General features: G+C 49.2%; 1 protein-coding gene across 1 annotated transcript in view; it reads right to left on the reverse strand.

Moving 5' to 3' along the window:
* ANKRD23 (ankyrin repeat domain 23) overlaps positions 1–26,781 on the reverse strand; it is a 111,605-nt gene that overhangs the window by 80,615 nt on the left and 4,209 nt on the right. Inside the window, exons 2-5 of the mRNA XM_085634594.1 lie at positions 7,838–7,984; positions 6,849–6,980; positions 5,840–5,947; positions 5,143–5,241 (exon numbers count right to left, since the gene is read on the reverse strand). Of these exons, the coding sequence (XP_085490720.1) occupies positions 5,143–5,241; positions 5,840–5,947; positions 6,849–6,980; positions 7,838–7,984 (486 nt within the window). The remainder of the gene's footprint in view (positions 1–5,142; positions 5,242–5,839; positions 5,948–6,848; positions 6,981–7,837; positions 7,985–26,781) is intronic.

Below are 26,781 nucleotides of genomic sequence, written 5' to 3' on the forward strand. Positions count from 1 at the left end.
TCAGTGAGCTCCCTCTCTAATCGTCTTAGCGTATCACCCACATTAGACAGGCACTGCCCTTGTGTCACCACCTTCAGCGCAGCCCATTCCAACCCCCTACTAGTGGTGGATAACCAATTAGGATCAAAATACCCGGTTGTCACCTCTCTAAGTTCCTCCCAGAACAAAGAGTCTTTAAGGGCTCTGGATGTAGGCGCCACAGGGGGACCCTCGACCAACTACCTCTTACCCCCCCCCACTCTGTCAGCAATGGGGCATGGTCTGATAGAAAGCGCTCCAGTGAGTGTATCTGTATGGTGGCATCTGCAGCCTCATTGGAGATCAGGAATCGATCAAGCCTAGTAGAAACGGCACATGCGGGTGTGTAACATGTGTAGCCCTGTACTCCAGGGTGTGTCACATACCATATATCAATGCAGTGAGGACGATCTATCACCTCCCGCAGGGCAGCCATCATGTTAGGCATAGTGTGCAATTTTGGAGGGTGTCTATCCAGATTTCCATTAAGCATGCAATTAAAATCACCTGCCCACAGTATATGCACTTCAACATAGAGAAGCAATTGGTTCTCCAAGTCCAGGTAAATCCCACCATCATCCACATTTGGGGCATAGACGTTCAGCAAACAAACCTCTACTCCATCCAATGATCCATGCACCAATACATATCTTCCCTCTATGTCTGCTGTATAACAGCTAACGTGGAAATGAACCCGCAGGGCCACCCAAAATACCTCTCCCCAGGCATAGGTGGAATAAAGTGGCAGAGAACATCTGACCTCTCAACTTCCTATGTAGTTTTTGAGTCCCTGAGTTCGACAGTTGTGTCTTCTGCAACATTGCTACATGTGTCCCATGTGTGCGGAGATAAGTTTGCACTCTGTATCGTTTCACAAAGGAGCTGAGCCCCCCGCACATTCCATGTTATGAATTTAAATTGATCCATCTCTCTGTTCCGGAGCCCTCCGCCGTCGCTGCCACCAAAAACCATAACAGTAATGAACTAATCCCTCCACCCACCACGTAAACACAACAAGAACAATTTGTGCCTCCCCAATCATTGTCAACACCCACAGATCCCACCCTAGAACTCAAAACAAATCAACACTCGTCTGCCGACCCCTCCCACACAGCAATGGGGGGGGGAGGTAAACAATAAGTAGTCTTGAAACAACCTACACTTATCACCTATCTCTACCCAAGCAAGCAACAAACTATGGTCTGTACCGTTGCCTCTCTCCAAGACGCAACACATTCAATCTGCAAGATTTACAGTGCCAGGCTCAGGAGGTACACCGGCAGCAGTCCCACTATGGCGAGCCCCAGTCGTACACTCCCGCTCCTAGTCACTCCACTCATGCAAAAATACGCCTATTCATACACCAGGTATCCACTATCACACAAACATCACAGTAGCCTCTGGACTACTAAAAGAAAAAAATGAGTAGAAGAGAAGAAACAGTTAAAGTTATGGGGTGGGGGGGGGTGAGAAGACCGCACAGATTTTACTAGTGCTCATCCTGCTCATATAACCCAACCTTAAACATACAGTTATATATCAGTCATTGCGAACCCTCCACCACAGGAGCAAGTCACACGGTCCCCCCATGCCAACAACCAACAGCAATCTCATGCAGCCCACTATTCCTCCAATTATTCAGTGGTTGGCAGGTCGAGGGGTTTCCTCCAGAACATCTCCCATACCAATGTCAGTGTTGGAGGCAGTGACTTCCTCCACCAGGGCATTGGCGCTTTGCATTCAGCCTATAACTGCATTGAAACCCCTCAAAGCTTTTGCCTCCGTTCGCAGTCTGAGTCTAGCCGCTCCAGGTCAAAGGAGCCATCTTGACGTACCACAACATGTTGGGAGGAACGGGAGGCACGACTGCACTGCCGACCCCGCTTACTCTCTCTCTGTGAGTTCTGGGCATTTGGAGTCTGCTCGCCCGTCCCCCGCGAGGCCAGGGTCAGTCCCTCGCCTGTACCTCTAGCCAATCCCAGGCAGCGTCTGGAGTAGTAAAGAAATTAGTACGATCTCCACGAATGCCCTTCAGTTTAGCAGGATAAAGAAGCATGTACTGCAAGTCCATCGCCCTCAGTTTCTGTTTTATACCCCCAAAGGATGCTCTCTGTTGTCGCACCAAACTCGTGGAAATATACGTATGGTATGGTTATCAAAAGTGGGATCACCATCCCGGATCCGGGTCTGGTGGCTCAGTGGACTAAAGCAGCCACTGCAGGGGCCTGTGTGCGACCTCATGGTCAGAGGTTCAAATCCCGGTGGGTCCACTCAGCCTTTCATCCATCTGAGGTCGATAAAATGAGTACCATTGAGTTGGGTAACAATAAACATCTGTTATTCAGCGCCAAGACACCTACGGGTAATTGTGCGCTTTACAAACACACCTGTTATGTTGACGGGCTGCACTAAGGATGCAGTCACGATCCCTGTAGTTTAGGATCTTTGCAATAAATGTGCGGGTGATGATCCCACCAGGTGCACTGGCACGAGGGCACGATGAGCATGCTCAACCACGAAGGCGAAGGACAGAGCAACTGCGGGAAATGCGCCCTTAATCCAGTTTTCAAGAAACCCGACAAAGCGAAGACAGCACTCTGTATCTTCTGCTCTGCGTTCCAGAGCTACTGTTTTGAGAGTCATTGACTGGAAAGTATATATCTATATAACAGATTGGTAGACTGTGGGTCACCTCAGGTCTCACCCTCCCTGGACAAATAGGTGTGGGCTGTGTCACCAAAGAGCCTGTCGCAGAGAGAGCGGGCTAGGACAGGACATAGCCCACTCGGTAATCATCCATGGAACGACCATCAATGTCCACCAAGATTGTCACGAAGGGGCACAGCAGGAGAGTTGGGGAGGGGGCGGGAGCAAGCCATGCCCCCGTGAGACACCAGCAGCACCGCCAAGGGGCAGGCACTCATCTGGTCAGCAGCAGCAATAGACGGATCCATAGTACTGAGGAGATGCCTATTAAACAAGAGATGCAGCCCTGCGGACAGCACCACACGAGAGGGAGGCAGCAGCAACCCACAAACGTCTCCAAAGGCAATTTAGCTCTGGCAATCCTCTCAGTGGTCTCATGGATCACCCAGCTCAATTCGGGGCGGGCTCTATCTCCAGAATCAATGACCCCACTGTCATCACAGAAACAGCCAACGCCTCCGGTACAGCCCCCCGGCAACTGCCCAGAAGTCATGGGCACAATGCCCCTGCGCCTGCCAGGGAATTGACTCACTGTCATCGCGTGCAGCAGGGGCACTACTGCATTAGTTGCTTAACGACAGGTACTAGACTTAGAAAGGAGAAAATGGGTGTCAAAATAGGCTGCCTCGCACTATCAGACCATGCCCCAATTATGCTCACAATGAACACTGTATCAAGCACCAGAAGTTCGCTATTTGGAACCTAAATGATTTCGGAGGTTGGGGAGGAAATATGATACCTCACTGAGAATGACACCCAGGATATCTCTTCCTCCACTCTCTGGGACTCACTGAAAGTGTATCAAAGAGGCATCTTTATTACAGTAGCAGCGCGATCTATGGCGGCATTGCTGAAGCCCGAACGTGACTGGCATCATCATTAGTGAAGCTTGAAAGGGAACACAAAAGGACCTCTTCCACCAAATTATGAAGTATGCTCTTAGACTTGCATCTTAGTTTAAGGTCCTAGACTGGGACAAGGGAGAACATGCCCTTCTTAGGCCCTAACAAAATAACAAGGCAGGGAGATTGTTGGCTACTCAGATGAAACGTAAAAACCATGCAGATATAGTCCTAAAGATAATAAACAATACAGGGGAAATGAGTCCTTATTGATGAGGCGATAGGTGAGGTCTTTAGGGCTCCTTACCAACAAGATATCTCTACTAGGGAGGAGGTTCCATTAGAAAAAGTCTCAAGATAACTGCATATTGATTTGCAATACATCCTACCACGGGATTGAAGGGAGGCTCTGGATGAGACCATTACAATAGAGGAGGAGGTAATCATGGTAATAAGTAAACTTAAAAGCGGGTAATCTCCAAGTCCGGCTGGCTTTACGGCTACTTTCTACAAATTATATATAAACTGCTACAGATCCTTACCAGATGATTTAATGAGATAGAGAACCCAGGAATAGTAACCTCCATGATGAGCGTAGTGGCAGTTATTCCTAAACTGGGCTAAGAGCCATTACTGTGCGTCTCCTACAGGCCGATTTCTCTTCTAAACGATATATAACTAATTAGCATCCAAGTCTCAAGGTAGGGACCCCTACTACTAAATATCACTGATGCGAACCAATCTGGATTTGTACCCACACAGCACTATGGTGACAACACCAAAACACTTCTCCACATTTTGGAGAACTACCAAAGAAAGCGCTAAATTGCCCTTCTGCTCTCGTTAGACGCTGAGAAGACATTCGACAGAGTAGACTGGACATATCTGAGAACGGTATTAAATGGGTCCCTGATTTCCCATCTGGGTCAAGTTGAGTAATCATTCCCGTAGAGCCAGCATAAGGAAGTCTGGGAACGATGCACACAATAAACATGATTATGCCCAAAATTTGACGGAAATAGTTATCTATCAGGACCCATTTATTTTAAGTGCTTTGCTGAGTCGTCACAGATTCACACAGTGATGTCATATTCTCTTGTCAAGCAGCTTTGATTGCTAATTCTCTGGCACATCATGTGCAAACCACGTTTTGCATTTAAGTGTCAAATATATTCTTAATTAAATTTAAAACTTGGTAGTAGATGCATCAAAATAACATTTTATTACATTTCGTACAGTTGCCGGCTGAAAAACACCAACATTTTTGTACTAAATTACTGTTGACGATTGGCTAATTTACTGTGCCATTAGGAACAGAATGTATGGTGCATATTCTCATAAAACGTCTACAGGAAAACCTCACCACTGCAGTCTGTGTTCAGTAGGTCTGTATGCAGGGCGGTGATTGTCTGGATCTCTGTGACTGCAGCCTGTGGTGGAGCGGTACATGGGCACCTGTCATTCATACACTCATCATGCCTAGCCAATCACTCACAATGCCTCTCGGCTCTTAACATGCCTCACCATCACTCACCAAACCTCGGTCCTCAGTACTGAGGACTACACCCTCACTCACCATGTCTCTTGGTTCCAGGGTAGCTCCAGCCTCTAGCAACCGTTCCGCCAAATCCAGATGTCCTCTGATGCAGGCCCGGTGCAGGGCAGTGCATAGGAACTATAAAAGGAAAGAAGAGAGATTTGTTTTCCTCCTGCCCAAATCTATCCTCAACTTGCAAGAAACCTACTCCCGCTGCAAACACCTATCAGATACAAATAACTGCAACACTGAACAACAATCCACTGCAGAGAGTGTGAGAACTGCATAACACCTCAACCCACTGCAGAGTATCGGAAAAGAAATCACAGCCACGTTTACCTGGATGAGACCCCTCACACCCCATCCTTCACAGACTGTGAGAAGGGATCTCATCTGTATTCATCCTTTAGGATTGGAGTTTATTCTGTTCACATAGTGTAGATACGCCACCAGATTTGACCATCCGCTCCTCCCTTGGACACCTTTCAAGAGCTCAGTTCATGCTGCTTTTTACTGACTTTTCACCACTGTTGCATACATGTCCAAACACTTCATTCCTCTACTTTCGAAAAGGAGTAGTCAACCAGAATAATATGGTGCCCGCCCCCATGGAGCGAGGTGGTAACCCTATGTGCAGTAAAGATAGAACTCTCTTCCAGGTGATCTCTTGCAGCCTTCAAAATATTCAGCGCCTGCACCTCTCACCACAGTAGCCACCGCAAGTATCCTTACCCACCTGGTCGGAAGCATTGGGATCGCCACCCTCATCCAGGTACTTGTCCACCACGAGCCGCTGGTTTTCTAGAGCAGCCTGCAGGAACTGTGCAGTGTCCACTGGGCCTGTCTGAAGACATTCAGAGCATAAACATAGAGTGAGTCTTTAGGACAAGCAACACTATGAGTAAATATCGCATGACCCAATGTGGATGCAAGCCTTGATCACAACCGGTCAATGCGATCACAATTCAACTATGCAGTAACAACCTCACAACATAAATTGAAAGTGAGTAATGAGGACACAGAACACCGTGAGTAAATTCTCACTACTTCCGAACACGCACTGGAGGTTAGTCTCCAGGACATTTTCAGAGCACGGCCTTGTGGTGAATCAACTGTCAAGGCACCTACACAAGCACCACAAAGCAGTTAGGTAAAAAAAAGCTGGAAATTAGATGCACCATAGATACTGTCATAACACTGTGACACTGCCTTGAGAACATTAACAAATAATTTCACAGGATTGGGGTAAATGGCTGCTCATGACACAAGCTTAAGGTTAATGTCCAACCATGAGCCAAATATAAATATGATGACAGTCACCAATCATGGTCCAGATTTGAGGCCACTGTCCAAACATGATGTAGGCTCTAGACCAGTGATCAGTTATGAGAAAGACTCAAAGCCAATGACCAATCATAATATTACCTAGCAACAAATTATAACAAAGGTTGAAAGTTAGGGACCAATTATTGTTCAGACTGAGACCATTGACTAGTTATGACACAGATTCAAAATCAATAACCAATGATGACACAGACTCGAGATGACTAACCAATTAAAACACAGTGATAGTCCATTCATGTAAAGGTTTGGGATCAGTGTCCAGTCTCGATGCAGGGTTGAAATTAGTGTCCAATTGTGACAGATGCCTGAGACTAGTGACCAATGAATACACAGTTGTGAAGCCAGTGTGCAGTTATGACACAGAGCTAACATCAGTGACCAGTCACGACACAGGATCTTACTATCTCTGGGGGCGGGGCGCTTCTTAGATGGGGGATGTGTTTGGCTCTTTTCTTTCGCTTCTTCAGGTTCACAATGTTCTGCAGATCTTCTAAGCTGTCCAGACGAATCCGGGTGTCATTCAACTTGCTGAGCTGTGGGTATGAGAAGGGATATTGGATTCAGCTGGCCACACTAGAACACCTGCTCACCATATAAGTTTAAACTCGCTCTCAGGGATCACAACCACTTATTGAAACATGACTACCCAATTGTAGGGTACTTTGCACTTCAGCATCTTTCCATCCAACAGCATACAACACAGAGAAATCTGCTGCCAGGCACCTGTTCACCTTTCCACTGACCCAGGAGCCAGCACCCTGCACCTTCACACTGATCCATCCCTCACAAGCCAACTCACGCCACAGAACTGCACTGATGGTAGTGCTGGTTTAAGGTTTTTAGCACTACGAAACCTCGTGGTGGAAGCCTGTGCTTTACAAGTAACCAAATAAAATAAATACATAAAATAGCAGTGAGTGCTCTGAGGTGTAAGTGAAGACAATTGGTTGAGCTGTGAGTTGGTCTTACAACTGGAAGGGAAGCAGGTACTGCAGGTCAAGACCCCAACAGACTAGCAGACACTCTAACTGCATCTGGAAGTCAAAAGTGCGATAGTAGGAGATGCTGCAAGTTAAGATGATGGCAGAACTCAGGGTATGGGTCTCGATACTAAAATATCAACAAACTTGCTGTGCAACACTGAGACGCATTAGCAGCTGCGCTTTGTGGAGGTCTTTCTCCTCTAAAAGCAGGAGGTGATGCAGGTTATAACTGGTAGAGTTGACTGTGGATCCCGGGCAATTTTGCAATAACACATGGCAACTGAGGTCATCACTGAAGCTTACATTTGCCACTAAATAAATACTACATCACACAACACAATATGATGCACAGAAGGAAAATGGCAACATGTATCCACAACTACATACAATTCCTTGTACAGAATCACCTTCTTCCTCTTCTCCTCCTGCCTGTCCTCCTGGATGGCCCATTGAATGCATGTTGATTGTGGCTTTGGTCGTTCATGATCCCGGGCCACATCTGCAGCCCGCTGCCGATGTACTTGACCCTTCCCCTGGAAGTGATCACCGCTGACCTGGGGGATAAGAACAATATGAGGCGTACACCATATACACTATCCAAAGGGCTATTATCCTTTGATAAAGGCAGATATGAAGACCATGTCTTATAGAGGTGTGTGGAACACTCAAAGACAGCACAAGCCATGCAATTTTAAGAAGAAGATGAATGCTTGTAAATGGAGAGATTCCTTGATGCCCCTTGACCTCTTAAACACTGGGAGGGGCAGAAATGGTTAGGGTGAAGCTAGTCAGGGTGTTGAGCAATTTATTATCAAGCTGAGTGAATTCAATATGTTTAGAAGTGGATCGCTTGTCTTTTGCCTAGAGAAAGTAGCTGTCTTGTCAGCCAGTTGCTTATCTAACGCATTAGGAAGTTGGATAAGGCCTATCACCTTCAGGCCAGCCAGCTCTTTTTTGGGTTGCACTTCTTGTGAGGGTGTTCCTCATCTGTAATAATGCAAGAAGCGGAACAATTATTAAAAACTCTGTCTTTGTTGAAATCCTCAACCAACTTATACATGATTACAGAAAATGCTCTACAAAGACCAGTCATAAGCAAAAAATGCCCACTAAGCTCTTTTCTGAAAACATTTTATCACTAGATTACCTTCCCAAAAACTTCAAAAACATCCATGGCAGGACTAGCAACAAAAGCAGACCCGGCAGATTTGGGACACTCAAGTCCCTCTACTGTGCAGAGTGAGTGAGCCCTTGTATCACAAGTAGGTTTGGGATGCGTTGGCACACTCAAATAGTTGTCTGACAGAATATCAATGTCACAAATATTGTGTAGACAGAACATTGTGTAAAAAATGTCGAGGACTAAAATATCGAGAAAATAAGTGCAAATAGGTCAGTACAGATTTACTATACTTAACTCCACATACCTTGAAGATATATAGATTGTCAAGGAACATATGTGTGGAGTTAAGTATAGTAAGTTAAGTACTCATAGAAACTTACCTTCACAATATTTTTTATACAATATTTTGTTCATGTAGGAAAGTGTCCCTTTTGACATTGTTACCCCAACTTTTTGCCTCTGACTGATGCAACTTTAACTGAAAGTCTGCTGGATTCCTGCTAACCAGGTCCCCAGCACAGTGTTCTTTCCCTAAACTGTACCTTTGTTCCACAATTGGCACCACTTTAGGACCCATATAAGTCCCTAGTAATGGTACCCTGGGTACCTAGGGCATTGGGACTAAAGAGGGTCCCTAAGGCTGCAGGATGAATTGTGCTACCCTAACGGACATCTCACTAAGCTCATGCACACTGCCATTGCAGCCTGCGTGGCTTGGTGCAGAGAAACACAAAGTCGATATGGCGCACATCCTTGTGGGCCATGCCTGCAAAACACTACATGTGGTATTGGTAAGTCACCTCTACAACAGGCCTTACAGCCCTAAGGCATGGTGCACTATACCCATGTGTGGGCATATCTGCATGAGTGGATGTATCCCTGTGATAGCTAAGTTCACCCTTAGATACCAAAAGTGTGCAGGGAAGCCATACCGAGTACATGGGCTGGTCACTCGTACTTAGGAGTTCCGCAGCTACATGATGGCTTCACTGTACCCCCGATGTTTGGTACCAAACATCTTGTTTTAATAAACCTACATTGAAGCTAGTTTCTGGTTTATTATTAAATTCACCCAGAGGGCACCTTAGAGGTGCTCCCTGAAAACCTACCAATTCCTAGTGTGTTCACTGACTGATCTCGACCAGCTTCCACCCTAGACACGTTTCTGACCCCCTGAGGTGAGAGCCTTCGCTCTCAGAGATCAGGAGGAAAACCTGCTCTGGACAGATGTGTTTAGACCTCTTCCAAGCAGGAACTACATTCCAGGGTGGGAAGCTTTAAAGGTTCTACCGCTTTTGTTGTGCAACCCAGGCCTCTCAAGATAATAGAAATGCCCACCCCACTGTCCAGACCCCACTTTTTGGTTGCAAGACAGTCAGGCAAATTAGTTCAATAGGAGGTGTTTCCACATCAGCCAGCACCACCTCTAAGTTAGCCTAGCTGATGTAGACACCACCATTTCAGATTCCTCCATCTTGTTTTGGACAGAATTAGCCTTCTAAGGTCAGGGTTATGCCCATTTCCCACAGGAAGTGGTCATATAGAGGGTGTTAACACCCTAATGGTAGTCAACCCATTGACTACTACTGGTCACTACCCATACCGCCTCTAAATTGAGTATTAAAGTGACACTCCTGAACCCAAGAACTCAGATTCCATGGATCAAGAGAAGAAGGACGAAGAAGAGTCACTGCCTGGCGAGAACAGCAGAAGAGCTGTGGACTTTATGGCGCAAAACCCCGCCTGCTTGCAACACTTTCGACAATTGTGACAGAGTGACTTGTCCTGCAAGCTGGAGTCCTACCACAGCCTTGGGTAGCCTGCCAGCAATTCAAAAATTGCCTACAGTCTCACTTGGAGTAGAGGAGTTACTCCCCTGCCATCTGCAGGTATCAAACAGCAGTGTCTGGTCCACCTCATTGCGGGTCCCTGACACGACAGACGTTGCAGATGACCAGAAGAATGTACGCGTGCTCTGAAAAGTCATATCTGTCACCCCACCGAGTGTGAAGACACCAGGACCAACCAGAGCCGTGCAACACCAACATGGGTACAGGATGCCCTGCACCAAAGAGCAACACTGCGAGTCCAATCCAAATTCCCACTGCACCATGACCGAGCAGCCGTCGAGGGACATCAGCATCACTGAGACCCACTTTGTGAGTGGCCCAGCTGTTCTGATTTTGCCCCTGTCAGCTTTTTGCTCCTAACTGCAAGGATCATCTATGTGCATTCATCCCAGTGGACCTAACCACTCTGTAGCCGAGCCGCCCAGCCGGGTACCAAAGACCCTCCTGTATCCCATTGCTCCAAGACCCCTTCCGACCCAAGTACCCGTATGGGAGCTCACTGACTTGTCCCCAAGTCCTGCTATGCAGCCTGTTTTCAGGTACCAACCCAGCTCAGTAGCACGCACAGCTACCAACCTCACCAGCACCGTGCTCCCGACTAAACCTGGGTCGTTCCTGAAGAAATGCTGATAGTACTTTGGTCCTTGGCCCACTACGAACCGACACCCCGTAGGTGAATCCTTGGAACCGACTGGATTTACCTCTATGCATACATGCTTTTTCTTCCCAAAGGATTGCATTGTGCATAAAGGCACAGGACCTTGAATAGTGTATTTAATTATGACTGTTACTAAACAAAAACAGTACTTACATTTGAACAAAGTTCTTGGTTTTACAACATATTTGAAAAGAAGTGTTATTTTTCTAATTTGGTCTCGGATTTATTCTTTGAGTGTGTCTCATTTATTGCCTCTGTGAGTACAAATGCTTTGCACTACCCTCTGATAAGCTGGACTGCTCACCCACACTATCACAAAAGAGAGCGTTAGTATTATTTACTTTAGCCTCTGTAAGCCAATTGGGGATCCACTGGACTTTCTACACAGTGTACTTCTTTTTAGTGCACTATATAGAGAGCCAGCTTCCTACTGTTCACATGATTTTTTTCCTAAGATATTTTGTCCAAACACCATGCCCATCCGTCTTGGAAAAAATATTTTTAAAAAAAGTAGGTAAATGGTTCATTTTACAACGCATTATTCATCATATACTAAAATGCCATAACCTTTACAGAAAAGAATATGATGATCTTACAGAGCACCACAATATCCAGTACGGTGGGAACCACAAGGATTTCCTAGACATTCCTACAAGTAATGCTAAGAAATATGTCAAACACAAAAAACAAGTGTTAGAACACTATGGCCCTGGTTTAATACGTGGGCCAGAAATTTCTGATCCCTGCATGGGACAGAAATCCAAGCTGTGAAAAAGTCCTCACATTTAATGGTATTTACTGTGAAATACAGATTTTTGGTGCACTAAACACCAAAATACACGTTACTCCCCCAAAACTTGGAATAGGTGCAATGTATCGCACCTGACCAACTCCGAGCCTTGGGAAATCAGATTTTATTCAGTGTGATAAATTGTATATTCCCTCTGACCCACGTGTAATCAGGATCTTTATTATTAATGTAAAGTAGGGTGAACAAAGTGATGTAAAATCACATAAATTTAACAATACCAGCATTACAAACACCGCCAATACCAATACCACCACAACAATACCAATACCACCACAACCAGCATCAATGTCACCATCACCACCCATACGTACACTCCTATACCACCACCACCAGTAAAAAGCACTGACACAGCCAAGACTCCTGTCGCAATATTGTTCTATTGCCCATTTTGGGAACCAGGAGTACATGTTTTGATTGGGCACAAGTTGTGTGTTTCTACAAAAAGTGCTTGCTCTCCACGCAGCTGTGATAATTTTGTTTATTTATCCAGCTGGCTGCGATTGAACTTTCAGGGGCACACACATGACATGGTAATGCTGTAAAAGTCTTGGAAACTAGATCATTAATGTTGTTTGTCTTTCTCTGGCAACAGCACAGATGGGAGGAGCCATTAACCTATATGGATTATTAGATCTGGCTTGACAGTGTAACTGTCACCTAGCCTTGTAACCTATGTTAATATATTGTACAGATCTTTGCTTCGACACAAATACATATTAATTCCCATGCTATTCAGTTGCAATGCTTCACATTACCACACAACAGTTCTTTAAAGCCAGACCTATTGGCTTTGCCAATGCTAGTTTAAAAAGTGGAGCTCACAGCACCCCTACTGTGAGCAAAAATACACTCTTCATCTGACCTGCAGAAGGCAGGGAGATGAAGTGCTTGAAGCTGGATATTTGTCTTTAAAATGTGGTGCTTCCAACAGCCCAGCTTGAACATAACAGACTCTACCTCTGACCTGCAGAAGACAGGGCTTGAAACTGGCAGCAACGGATTTAAAGAGGCACGCCGTCCATTGCGAGGAGTGTGTGGAGGCATGTTCCCTTCTACCGATTACAGCACCGTATACCATATACACGAATGAATTCACAATGAAACAGGAAAGAATGAGTTGTGGTAAAACAGGACTCAGCTTGAACTGCCACAGGAGAGAATACTGCCTTTTCTTCTCAGCCTTTTATTTTTAAATTGCTGATACACAAAAACACTTTTATCCAAGTGTGCACATACATGGACAGGTTTTCTAATATATATGTCAAAATAGTACAGCAAGGAAAGTTAAAGCCATGTTTGCTCAATCCGGCCTGCTGCTCCTCTCTTCCCCTGCGCTGGTGCACAAACAGCTGCCTAGAGCCATGCACACACCACTGCATGGTTACCATTGCATAGTGCAAAGGTGTTTGCGTAATGTCTAGCATAGGATGTGTACTAGAAGAATAGGCAACTGTTTAGAGAAATAAATATATTTCTCCAACTTTGCACCTGCCTCAAGGAGGTGTCATTTTTTCATGCAAGGACCGGGCTGAAAATGTTATTAGAGAGGGCTTTGCTTTAAAAAAAAAAAAAAAAAAGAGTGCTTGTGCTGGAACGCCCACGAACCACCCATATTACACTCCTTTCACATAAACTGGTGCAAAACAACAATAGTGCTATTTGCATGGAAAATGGGCAATTTTACAGCACAAAAACATTTACACTACAAAGTCAAAATTTTGTGAAGACTGCACCGCTGTGCATGCTTTTGCGACAGCACAAACCCTTGATAAATCTGCCCCAGCAAGTTGCAGCGGCTACGTATATCTTATGTTTCAGTCTCTATGCACCCCACTTACAGAAACAACAAATATGGCTCGTCCACACTATACTACACTTTGCAACACTCTACCCTACACCACTGCAGTCTACGCCACTTTAATCTACTCTACACCACTCTCTCTATGCTACTACTCTCTACATCACTTTACTCTGCACCACTCCACTCTACTCTAAAAATCCACTCTAAGCCACTGCACTCTGTCACTCTATTCCTCTCTACACCACTGCAATCTACACTGCGCCATTCCACTCTGCACCACACCACTGCACTCTTGTCTACGGCGCTTCACTCTATGCCAGCGCGCTCTACATTACTTTACTCAAAACCAATACACTCAATGCCAATCTACTCTGCACCACTGCACCCCATGCTACTTCACTCTATGTCTCTTTACCTCTCTACTCAATGCCAGTGCACTCTACCCCTTTCTACTATGCACCACTGCACTGTTTGCCATTGCACAATACACCACTTCAGTCTATGCCATTCTACTAAGCAACACTCCACGCTATACCATTGTACTCTATGCCAATGCACTCTACGCCACTGCACTCTACCCTGCACCACTCCACTCTACATCACTTCACTGTACTCTGAAACAATCTACTCTATGCCCCTGCACACTACACCACTCCAATCTATGCTACTGCAATCTATCCTGCGCGACTCTACACCACTCTACTCTAAAACACTGCACTCTATGCCAATGCACTCTACATCACTTACTCAAAATCAATGCACTCTATGCCACGGCAATCTACACCACTATACTCTACTCTGCAATATTCTATGGCACTCCACACCACTCTACACCAAAGGTTTCTACACACTGCACTCTACGTCACTCTACTCTGCCCCACTCTACACCACTGCTCTCTAAGACATTCTTCTCTGCAAGACTACACTCTCCGCTATTGAACTCTAAGCCACTCTACTCTGCACTCTATGCCACTGCAGTCTACTCTGCACCACTGAGCTCTAAGCCACTCTACTACACTCCACGCCAATGCACTCTACTCTACATCACTCAACTTTATGCCACTGCACTCTGTGCCACTCTAATCTACTCCACACCACTGCACTCTACACCTCTGCATTCTACCCTGCACCACTCCACTCTACCCAACACCACTTAACTCTGGGCAACCACAGTGACCCCAACACCACCATCCTCCTAGAGAACCTAACCAACATAGAACTGAAGCAACTTGTCTCCGCCCCCACCCACACAGCAGGACACACGCTCAACCCTATCTTTGTTGGAGGAAACAACATTCTCTTCAGCCACACCATGGAACTGCTCTGGACTGACCACCACTGCATCCATTTCTCCTTTACGAAACCCACAGCACACAAGCATACACACCGCCTCCCATGCAGAATCTGGAACAAAGTCTCCGAAGAACAACTCCCCTGCACTCCAGCCCCAACTACGACGGATCCCAACACAGCAGCAAGCAACCTCCACCAATGGATCGCCAACTGCGCCAACACTCTCACCCCCCTCCAGAACACCACGAGGCAACACAGCAAGAAAGCCAACTGGTTTCTCAACGACTCTCCAAGAATCCAAGCGCTCCTGCCGACAACTGGAAAAGACGTGGAGAAACAGCAAAACCCCAGAAGCATGCTCCGCCTACAAAACAGCCATCACAGCACACCACCAACTCATTAAATCCACAAAGAAGAACTTCCTCCAAGATAGAATCCTCTCCAATGCCCACAAGTCCAAGGAGCTTTTGGCTATCATACAGGAATTAGCCAAACCCAACAATGAAACAACAGACGTCCCTCCCTCTCCATACCTCTGCAATAGACTCAGTTACTTCTTTCACCTCAAGATGCTCTATGACAACTTTGACGACCAAGACCCCTGCACCTCCCCAACCCCCAGCAATGCCACCCAACAAACCCTTCTCACCTTGACCCTTCTCACGACAGAAGACACCATAAAGAGCATCCACTTAGGAGCACCCTTTGACCCCTGCCTGCCGCATATCTTCCACAGGGCCGCCACTGCCATCGCACCCAAACTACGTCAAACCATCAACTGCTCCCTCGAGAAAGCCACATTCCCCGACAACGGGAAGCGCACTGAAGTCAACCCCCTCCTAAAGAAGCTCTCCACAGACCCGACGGACCTCAAAACTTTAGGCCCATCTCACTGCTTCCATTTGCAGCCAAAGTCATTGAAAAGGCCGTAAACACTCAGCTATCACACTTCATAGAAACCAACAACATCCTAGACACCTATCAATTCAGATTCCGCAGCAACCACAGCACCGAGACCGCCCTCCTCGCCGCCACCGATGACATCCGCGCCCTCCTCGAGCAAGGCCATACGGCAGCCCTCATCCTCCTGGACATATCAGCAGCTTTCAACACCATCTCTCACCGCACACTAGCCACAAAGCTCCACGACGCCGGCATCCAAGGAAAGACCTTAGACTGGCTACGAGCATTCCTCTCAGGCAGAACACAGAGAATAAGACTCCCGCCCTTCCTCTCAGAACGAACAGAGATCAGATGCGGAGTACCCCAAGGATCCTCCCTCAGCCCCACCCTCTTCAACATCTACATGGCCCCCCCTCGCAACCATCGTCAGAAACCATGGGCTCAACATCTTCTTCTACACCAATGACACCCAGCTCATCCTCTCCCTCACCAAGGACCCCGACATCACAAGGCACAATTTCCAAGAATGGATAAAAGCAGTCGTGACCTGGAGGAAGAACAACTGCCTGAAACTCAACTCGGAGAAAACAGAAGTCCACATCTTCGGCCCCACCCCCTCTTCATGGGACGACACCTGGTGGCCCCCCGCCCTCGAAAACCCACTCACCCACTCCAACAGACAATGCACGCAACCTCGGCATCATACCCGACTCAACGCTCACCATGAATCGCCAGATCAACGCCCTCTTCTCCGCATGCTTCAACACCCTCCGTATACTATGCAAGACATTCAAGTGGATTCCCCCCCGCACCCCCTGACTCCAGGAAAACCATCACTCATGCACTCATCACCAGCAGACTAGACTACGGCAAAGCCCTCTATGCCGGAATCAACAAAAAACTCCTTTGCAAACTTCTGACCATCCAGAACACCGCAGCCAGACTAGTCCTCGATATCCCACGGCACAACCACATCACCCAACACCTCTGTGACCTCCACTGGCTCCCAGTTGAAAGAAGAATAACCTTCAAGCTACTCACGCAGGCCTACAAGGCCCTCCACAACACCGGACCCCAATTCCTCAATGACAGAATCTCCTTCCATGCCTCCACTCAGCCGACCTCTGTCTAGCCACCATCCCTCGCATCTACAGGACCAGAGCAGGTGGAAGATCCTTCTACTACCTCGCAGCCAAGACCTGGAGCAAACTCCCCCTTCACCTCTGACGGAGCCCGACACTGCCCCAATTCAGGAAGGACCTCAAGACCTGGCTCTTTGAATGACCCTAACGGAGCTGTCCACACCCACCCTCAGGGCCTTGAGACCCTCACGGGTGAGTAGTGCGCTTTACAAATCCCTGATTGATTGATTGATTGGCTCTATGCCACTTAACTCTACTCTTAAACAATCTACTCAACACCACTGCACTCTATGCCACTCTACGCCACTCCACCCTGCACCACTCTACATCACTGAAATCTACATTGCGCCATTCCACTTACCTCTGCTCTGCACCACTTCACTGTATGCCACACCGCTCTACATCACTGCACTCTACACCAATCCACTGTAAACCACTTTACTCAAAACCAATGCACTCTATGCCACTGCACTCTGCACCACTGTACTTTAGGCCACTGCAGTCGAGGCCACTCTACAGCACTACACTGCACAATAGTCCACTCTGATGCTCTACTCCATTTAACACTACTCCACTCTATGCCACTCTATTTCACAACACTCTACTCCACACCACTCTACGACACTACTCCAATCTACAATGCTCTATGCAACTCCCTCTACACCGCTTCATGCCACCTTACTCCACTTTATTCTACGATTAAACTACTCTACTCCGCTCCACTCTATGCTATTCCACTCCACTCCTCTATACCACTCCACTCCACTCTATGACAATCTACTCTTGTCTATGGCACTCTACAACACTCTACTCCACTCTACGCAACACCCTCTATGCCGAAAAACTCTGCTCTACGCCACTCCACAAAACTATATGCCTCTCTACTCAACTCTGACACTCTACTCCATTTAACTCTTCAACACTCTAATCCCTCCATGCCACTTTACTTTACCACACTCCACACCCCTCTCCTATATGCCACAAACTTTTAGCCATGCTGAACAGCAGCCACGTTGGTGTACAACATGGCTAAAACATATTGGCAAAGCCAATAGCTTTTGCGTAGGCGAGATCTATTGGCTTTGCCAATGCTTGTTTATATTATGGTCTGTACGTTACACACAGACTTCTGCATCAGGGACATTAACTGACTTGGTTATCCTACTCATATTGGAACCTGTGGCATCAGATCTTTACAACATGCACCGTAAGCCACTTACTAATCCTTTCTTAGCATTACCAACCCGGTGTTTTGTAAGGCTGCCCGGGGGGGTTGCGCAGCAGCCCCCCCCTAAAAGGGCGGCCGCCTTAGTGCCACAGGAAGGCACAGGGGTGGGAGGTCTAGTCCCTGGGTCCTGCCAGGGAAGACCCCAGCAGATGGCTACTTCTGGCGGGGGCAGGGAGGGGACAGGGGTATTTATACTGTCTCCGCCCCTTCCTCGCCTTCTTGTCCCTCTCGTTCGCCTTGCCCGCCACTCCGCTTACCCAGCATCCGGAGGTACAAAGGGGGGGAGTTAGGTTCTCTAACATGTTACTTTGTGTTGCAGGAGGAGTTACAGGGCGATCCAGAGTCTGCACATACCAAGGGGTACATCATGCAGCAGCACCGCGGGGTGCTAAGCCAGGATACCCAGGTATGTTTTAGCGTTGTCCCCTGGAAGAACGACGGCGCCCCGTTAGCCGACAGGCGGTTGTGGGTCTGAGCAACCGGGGGCTGCCATGTATGCTCCGCCCACCCCTCACGGGGGGGGGCGTGAGTAAGCAAGTGGACTGGGGGTCCACGGATGGGAGGGGTGGCCCCTCCCAATATTTGGTATACACCATTTGGCGTTGCCATGGTGACTTTAGGCTTATCAGACGGGCAGGCGGCATAGGGGCTGGCCTGCCCTGGGATCGCCCATAAGATAACCCACCATGTTTGCATATTGGTTATGCTAATAAACCTGCAGCAATATTTCTCCACTTACAATACAGTGTCGTGTTGTTTATTTATGTACTTATGTGTTTTGTGACAACTGTTGCCGATATTGGCACTATGCATTGTCCGGTGTCCACCCAGTACTCTGCATTCTCCTGCACAAAAATCTATGTGTGAGGCAGATATCTGTTCGCACGATGGCCCATCCAGCTAGGCCTGCAACCTTTGACCTTCTGGTTACACGCAGATTCACGCAGTCTTACCCTTGATCTGAATACATGGGTTGGAGTAGGCAAGAGGCACATTAAATCAAGGTCTCTTCAACGCCCGTGCTCCTGCCTTGTTTTCCGCCCCACTGGGGGCCGCAGGGTGCTCGGAGGATACGGTAGTGCGTGCCTGCGCGCCCAGCATGCCTCCGTGGCTGACACCTGTCGGTGGCGCCAGTCGCCTCCCAGATATAAAATACGCCCTATTTATAATCTGGATTTTCCTCTGTGGAAATCCGTCAGGCCCCCGGAATGGAATGAGCACGGCCTACAACCGAGCCTCGCTGTGCCCAGCAGAGACACAACACGGTAAACACGCTATAGGGCGGGGGCGGGGTATCTGACCGAACAGTGTGTATATACACTGTGTGCTTCTGTGTACACGGCGTGGTGTTGTGTATGAAAGAGCGTGTCTCTCTGTGCCAGGGTATGTGTCTGCGCACTGACAATGGTGTGTGTAAAGAAGCTGTGTCAATGTATAAAGGGGTGTGTGTGTGTGTTCGATAGAGGCAGTGTATTAGTGCAAACACCCTTAGTTTTTGGTGCGAAGCCGGATCTACTAAGAAAACCACACTAGGCAAACTCTGCCACTTACTTGAAGCAGACATAAACAAGGGGAAGTCCAGTCATTAAAAACAAATAATTGCACGTGTCAGCAGTGCAGAACACACATCCAATGCTTGGGGTCCTTCTGAGTTTGTCTAGGCTTAGGAATGTGTAATAAAGTGCACGCCTCCAAGGCACAGTACAAACCCTATGCCAGACTCAGCACGCGCACCTCTGCGCCATGGTGCCAGGCTGTGAGTGGTGCATGGCGGCGAGCACAGGGATGACGTCAGCAGCAGGCCAGTCCAGGCAGATCTGTCTGTGCTTTCGACTTTTGTCACCTTGTGCAACGAAGAGCGGCAAATGTGATTGCTGTGCTCGGTTGTGTGAAAATGTGTAAATTGGAACCTCTGTGTCTGCCTCCTGGAGATTACATGCCTAGAACATACTGTCTGAGTGTGTCTAACATACAAACAGCATGATGACTAGTAACGCCCGCCGAGACGTTCAACCTGCCCACACCCGAACTACTCTCCATAAAGAGCCGCGTCGTGGCAGCCTGTATTCTTCCCACCCTCTCCAGTCTAGACTGGCTCTAGGTTCATGCACGTGGGATTCGAACCAGGCATTCTTTTTGTCACAGGTCCAAAGCCTTTATGTTTGTGGAGCTATGGCCTCCAGAAACGGGCACAGCCATCCACATGAGGTGTCCAGCATTGGACATAATCCACCAGGTACTGCGTCCAGGAGGGGGCACAATGCTCCCGAGGAAGCTTCCAGAGCTGGACAAACCCCTCAGTACGAGGCCTCCAGGTCTAAATACAAAACAAACGAGGCTCCCGACAAGGCCTCAAACTCTACATTCCAAAGGGAGCCTCCGGAATTATGTCTGGGGGTCGGACGGGGGGGGGGGGGGGGGGGGGATTACCGCTCTTCGTCTGAGCGGTAATCCTGCTGCAGCCACCATGAGCTAATGGAAAGTTGCTGCTCAAGGGGTTGCATCAGCGACAGGGTTTGGAGAGGTTATGGGATTCCAGGGAGGCTTTGTGTAGTTATCCTAGAGCAGGCAAGGGAGCTTCTTGTTAACTGCTGTTGTCTCAATAAAACAGAGTTACTTACCCGTTTCCTGCCACAGGTCTTCAGTCATAAAGCCCCAAAAGAGGCCTCCAGACAAGCGCAGAAAACTCCAAATGAAGCTTCCAGAATTGGTGACAATAATCTACAATCTGTATCCAGAACTGGGCACAATAATCTAAATTAGTCCTCCAGATTTGGGCAGAACACTACCTAAAACCCTTCCCCAACATGAGACAATGCTCTAGGTGCTGCTTCCAGAAATGCAAACAATACTTCAAATGTACCTCTTGGAGCTGGACATACCAATCAAGTAGAGGTCTTCGAAACCGGACACAGTGCTTAAGATGAGACTTCCGGAACTGGACCCAAGACTCTAGGTGAGACCCCCAGAATTAGAAGCAACATGCCAAATGAGGCCTCCGGAACGGGACCAAAGACTCCAGGTGAGACCCCCAGAACTGGGAGTAACGTGCCAAATGAGGCATCTAGAACTGGACCCAAGACTCGAGGTGAGGCCTCCAGAACTGGACCCAAGACTCCAGGTGAGGCCCCCCAGAACTGGGAGCAAAGTGCCAAATGAGGCCTCCAGAACTGGACCCAAGAGTCCAGGTGAGGCCTCCAGAATTGGACCCAAGAGTCCAGGTGAGGCCCCCAGAACTAGAAGCAACGTGCCGAATGAGGCACCTAGAACTGGACACAAGACTCCTGGTGAGGCCCCCAGAACTGGGAGCAAAGTGCCAAATGAGGCATTCAGAACTGGACCCAAGAGTCCAGGTGAGGCCTCCAGAACTGGACCCAAGAGTCCAGGTGAGGCCCCCAGAACTAGAAGCAACGTGTCGAATGAGGCACCTAGAACTGGACACAAGACTCCTGGTGAGGCCCCCAGAACTGGGAGCAAAGTGCCAAATGAGGCCTCCGGAACTGGACCCAAGACTCCAGGTGAGACCCCCAGAACTGGGAGTAACGTGCCAAATGAGGCCTCCGGAATGGGACCAAAGACTCCAGGTGAGACCCCCAGAACTGGGAGTAACGTGCCTAATGAGGCATCTAGAACTGGACCCAAGACTCGAGGTGAGGCCTCCAGAACTGAACCCAAGACTCCTGGTGAGGCCCCCAGAACTGGGAGCAAAGTGCCAAATGAGGCCTCCGGAACTGGACCCAAGACTCCAGGTGAGACCCCCAGAACTGGGAGTAACGTGCCAAATGAGGCATCCAGAACTGGACCCAAGAGTCCAGGTGAGGCCTCCAGAACTGGACCCACGAGTCCAGGTGAGGTCCCCAGAACTAGAAGCAACGTGTCGAATGAGGCATCCAGAGCTGGACCCAAGAGTCCAGGCTAGGCCTCCAGAACTGATCCCAAGAGTCCAGGTGAGGCCCCCAGAACTAGAAGCAACGCGCCGAATGAGGTATCCAGAACTGGACCCAAGACCCCAGGTGAGGCCCCCATAACTGGGAGTAACGTGCCAAAGGAGGCCTACGGAACGTGACCCAAGACTACAGGTGAGGCCCCCAGAACTGGGAGCAACATGACAAATGAGGCCTCCGGAACTGGACCCAAGACTCCAGGTGAGGCCCCAGAACTGGGAGCAACATGACAAATGAGACCTCCGGAACTGGACCCAAGACTCCAGGTGAGGCGCCCAGAACTGGACCCAAGACTCCAGGTGAGGTCCCCAGAACTGGACACAAGACTCCTGGTGAGGCCCTCAGAACTGGGAGCAATGTGCCAAATGAGGCATCCAGAACTGGACCCAAGAGTCCAGGTGAGGCCTCCAGAACTGGACCCAAGAGTCGAGGTGAGGCCCCCACAACTGGGAGCAAAGTGCCAAATGAGGCCTCCAGAACTGGACCCAAGACTCCAGGTGAGACCCCCAGAACTGGGAGTAACGTGCCAAATGAGGCATCCAGAACTGGACCAAAGAGTCCAGGTGAGGCCTCCAGAACTGGACCCAAGAGTCCAGGTGAGGTCCCCAGAACTAGAAGCAACGTGCCAAATGAGGCATCCAGAACTGGACCCAAGAGTCCAGGTTAGGCCCCCATAACTGGGAGTAACGTGCCAAAGGCGGCCTACGGAACGTGACCCAAGACTCCAGGTGAGGCCCCCAGAACTGGGAGCAACATGACAAATGAGGCCTCAAGAACTGGACCAAAGACTCCAGGTGAGGTCCCCAGTAATGGGAGCAACATGACAAATGAGGCCTCCGGAACTGGACCCAAGACTCTAGGTGAGGCCCCCAGAACTGGGAGCAACATGACAAATGAGGCCTCCGGAACTAGACCCAACACTCCAGGTGAGGCCCCAGAACTGGGAGCAACATGACAAATGAGACCTCCGGAACTGGACCCAAGACTCCAGGTGAGGCGCCCAGAACTGGACCCAAGACTCCAGGTGAGGTCCCCAGAACTGGACACAAGACTCCTGGTGAGGCCCTCAGAACTGGGAGCAATGTGCCAAATGAGGCATCCAGAACTGGACCCAAGAGTCCAGGTGAGGCCTCCAGAACTGGACCCAAGAGTCCAGGTGAGGCCCCCACAACTGGGAGCAACGTGCCAAATGAGGCCTCCAGAACTGGACCCATGAGTCCAGGTGAAGCCTCCAGAACTGGACCCAAGAGCCCAGGTGAGGCCCCCAGAACTGGGAGTAACATGCTAAATGAGGCCTCCAGAACTAGGCACAATACCACAGGTGAGGCATTCAGAACAGGATGCAACTTTCCAAACGAGGCCACCAGAGCTGGGAACAATACCCAGGTGAGGCATCCAGAACCGGGTGCAACTTGACAAATGAAGCGTCCAGAACTGGGCACAATACCCGGGTGAGGCATTCAGAACCGGGTGCAACATGCCAAATTAGGCCTCCAGAACTGAGCACAATACCCGAGGTGAGGCATTCACAACCGGGTGCAACATGCCAAAAAGGCCTCCAGAACTGGGCACAATACCCGGGTGAGGCATTCAGAACCGGGTGCAACATGCCAAATTAGGCCTCCAGAACTGAGCACAATACCCGAGGTGAGGCATTCACAACCGGGTGCAACATGCCAACAAGGCCTCCAGAACTGGGCACAATACCACAGGGGAAGCATTCAGAACCGGATGCAACATGCCAAATGAGGCTCCCAGAACTGGGCACAATACCCCCGGTGAGGCATTTAGAACAGGATACAACATGCCAAACGAGGCCTCCAGAACTGAGCACAATACCCCCAAGTGAGGCATTCAGAACAAGGTGCAACATGCCAAACGAGGCCTCTAGAACTGTGCACAATACCCGAGGTGAGGAGTTCAGAACCGGGTGCAACATGCCAAACAAACGAGGCCTCCAGAATTGGGCACAATACCCCCAGTCGGGCATCGAGAACTGGGTGCAACATGCCAAATGAGGCCTCCAGAACTGGGCACAATCCCCAGGTGAGGCATTCAGAAGCAGGTGCAACGTGCCAAACGAGGCATCCAGAACTGGGCACAATACCCCAGGTTAGGCATTCAGAACCGAGTGCAACACGTCAAACGAGGCATCCAGAAGTGGGCACAATACCTCAGATGAGGCATTCAGAAGCGGGTGCAATATGCCAAACTAGGCCTCCAGAATGGGCACAATACCTCAGGTGAGGCATTCAGAACCGGGTGCAACATGCTAAATGAGGCATCGAGTACTGTGCACAATACCCCCGGTGAGGCCTCCAAAACTGAGAGCAACATGCCAAATGAGGCCTCCAGAACTGGGCACCATATCCCAGGTGAGGCATCCAGAACCGGGTGCAACTTGCCAAATGTGGCCTCCAGAATTTTGTACCGCTTTGTTCGCCATAAGTTGGCAGGGTATGCTCAGACGTGAGTCCCTTGCTCACTTTGCCACTGGATTCAAGCAAGCCTGGCTGAAGACAGCTGAAATGCCAGAAACCGGTCCTAGGAAGCTTGTTTCCGGTCCAGGGAAGGCATGGCTTGGCAGTTCGGGCTGGACTGTTCCCATGAGGCACAGGGTCAGACTGATTTGCATATGGCCATGTCTGAACTGGGGTGGCAGAGTGGGCTAAAGAACGGTGATGGATCAAACCCAGATCTGTTGACTGGGTGTGAGTGTTTGATTGGTTCTGATGCTCCGTCCATCACCACCCCCTTTTGTACCGCTCCAGAATTGGGCACACTACCCCAGGTGAGGCATTCAGAACTGGGTGCAACATGCCAAACGAGGCCTCCGGAATGGGCACAGTACCTCAGGTGAGGCATTCAAAACCAGGTGCAACATGTCAAATGAGGCATCCAGAACTGTGCACAATACCCCCGGTGAGGCCTCCAGAACTGAGAGCAACATGCCAAATGAGGCCTCCAGAACTGGGCACCATATCCCAGGTGAAGCATCCAGAACCGGGTGCAACTTGCCAAATGTGGCCTCCAGAATTGGGCACAATACCCCAGGTGAGGTATTCAGAACTGGGTGCAACATGCCAAACGAGGCCTCCGGAACTCGGCACAATACCTAGATGAGGCATCCAGAACCGGATGCAACTTGACAAACAAAGCCTCCAGAACTGGGCAGCAGACCCTAGGTGAGGCATCCAGAACCGGGTGCAACTTGACAAACAAAGCCTCCAAAACTGGGCACAATACCCCAGGTGAGGCATTCAGAACCGGGTGCAACATGCTAAACGAGGCCTCCAGAACTGGGCACAATACCAAGGTGAGGCATCCAGAACCAGGTGCAACTTGACAAACAAAGCCTCTAGAACTGGACACCATACCCCAGGTGAGGCATCCAGAACTGGGTGCAACATGCCAAACGAGGCATCCAGAACTGGGCACAATACCCCAGGTGAGGCATTCAGAACCCGGTGTAACATGCCGAAAGAGGCATCCAGAACTGGGCACAATACCCCAGGGAAGGGGTCCAGAACCGGGTGCAACATGCCAAAAGAGGCATCCAGAACTGGGCACAATACCCCCGGTGAAGCATTCAGAACCGGGTGCAACATTCCAAATGAGGCCTCCAGAACTGGGCACAATACCCCCCGTGAGGCATTCAGAACCGGGTGCAACATCCAAACAAGGCCTCCAGAACTGGGCACAATCCCCAGGTGAGGCATTCAGAAGCGGGTGCAACATGCCAAACGAGGCATCCAGAACTGGGCACAATACCCCAAGTTAGGCATTCAGAACCGAGTGCAACATGTCAAACGAGGCATCCAGAACTGGGGAACCTAGGAAGCTTGTTTCCGGTCCAGGGAAGGCATGGCTTGGCAGTTCGGGCTGGACTGTTCCCATGAGGCACAGGGTCAGACTGATTTGCATATGGCCATGTCTGAACTGGGGTGGCAGAGCGGGCTAAAGAACGGTGATGGATCAAACCCAGATCTGTTGACAGGGTGTGAGTGTTTGATTGGTTCTGATGCTCCGTCCATCACCACCCCCTTTTGTACCGCCTTGTTCGCCATAAGTTGGCAGGGTATGCTCAGACGTGAGTCCCTTGCTCACTTTGCCACTGGATTCAAGCAAGCCTGGCTGAAGACAGCTGAAATGCCAGAAACCGGTCCTAGGAAGCTTGTTTCTGGTCCAGGGAAGGCATGGCTTGGCAGTTCGGGCTGGACTGTTCCCATGAGGCACAGGGTCAGACTGATTTGCATATGGCCATGTCTGAACTGGGGTGGCAGAGTGGGCTAAAGAACGGTGATGGATCAAACCCAGATCTGTTGACTGGGTGTGAGTGTTTGATTGGTTCTGATGCTCCGTCCATCACCACCCCCTTTTGTACCGCTCCAGAATTGGGCACAATACCCCAGGTGAGGCATTCAGAACTGGGTGCAACATACCAAACGAGGCCTCCAGAACTGGGCACAATACCTAGATGAGGCATCCAGAACCGGATGCAACTTGACAAACAAAGCCTCCAAAATTGGGCACAATACCCCAGGTGAGGCATTCAGAACCGGGTGCAACATGCTAAACGAGGCCTCCAGAACTGGGCA

The sequence above is a fragment of the Triturus cristatus genome, chromosome 11, assembly GCF_964204655.1.
Source record: "Triturus cristatus chromosome 11, aTriCri1.1, whole genome shotgun sequence".
Taxonomy (NCBI): domain Eukaryota; kingdom Metazoa; phylum Chordata; class Amphibia; order Caudata; family Salamandridae; genus Triturus; species Triturus cristatus.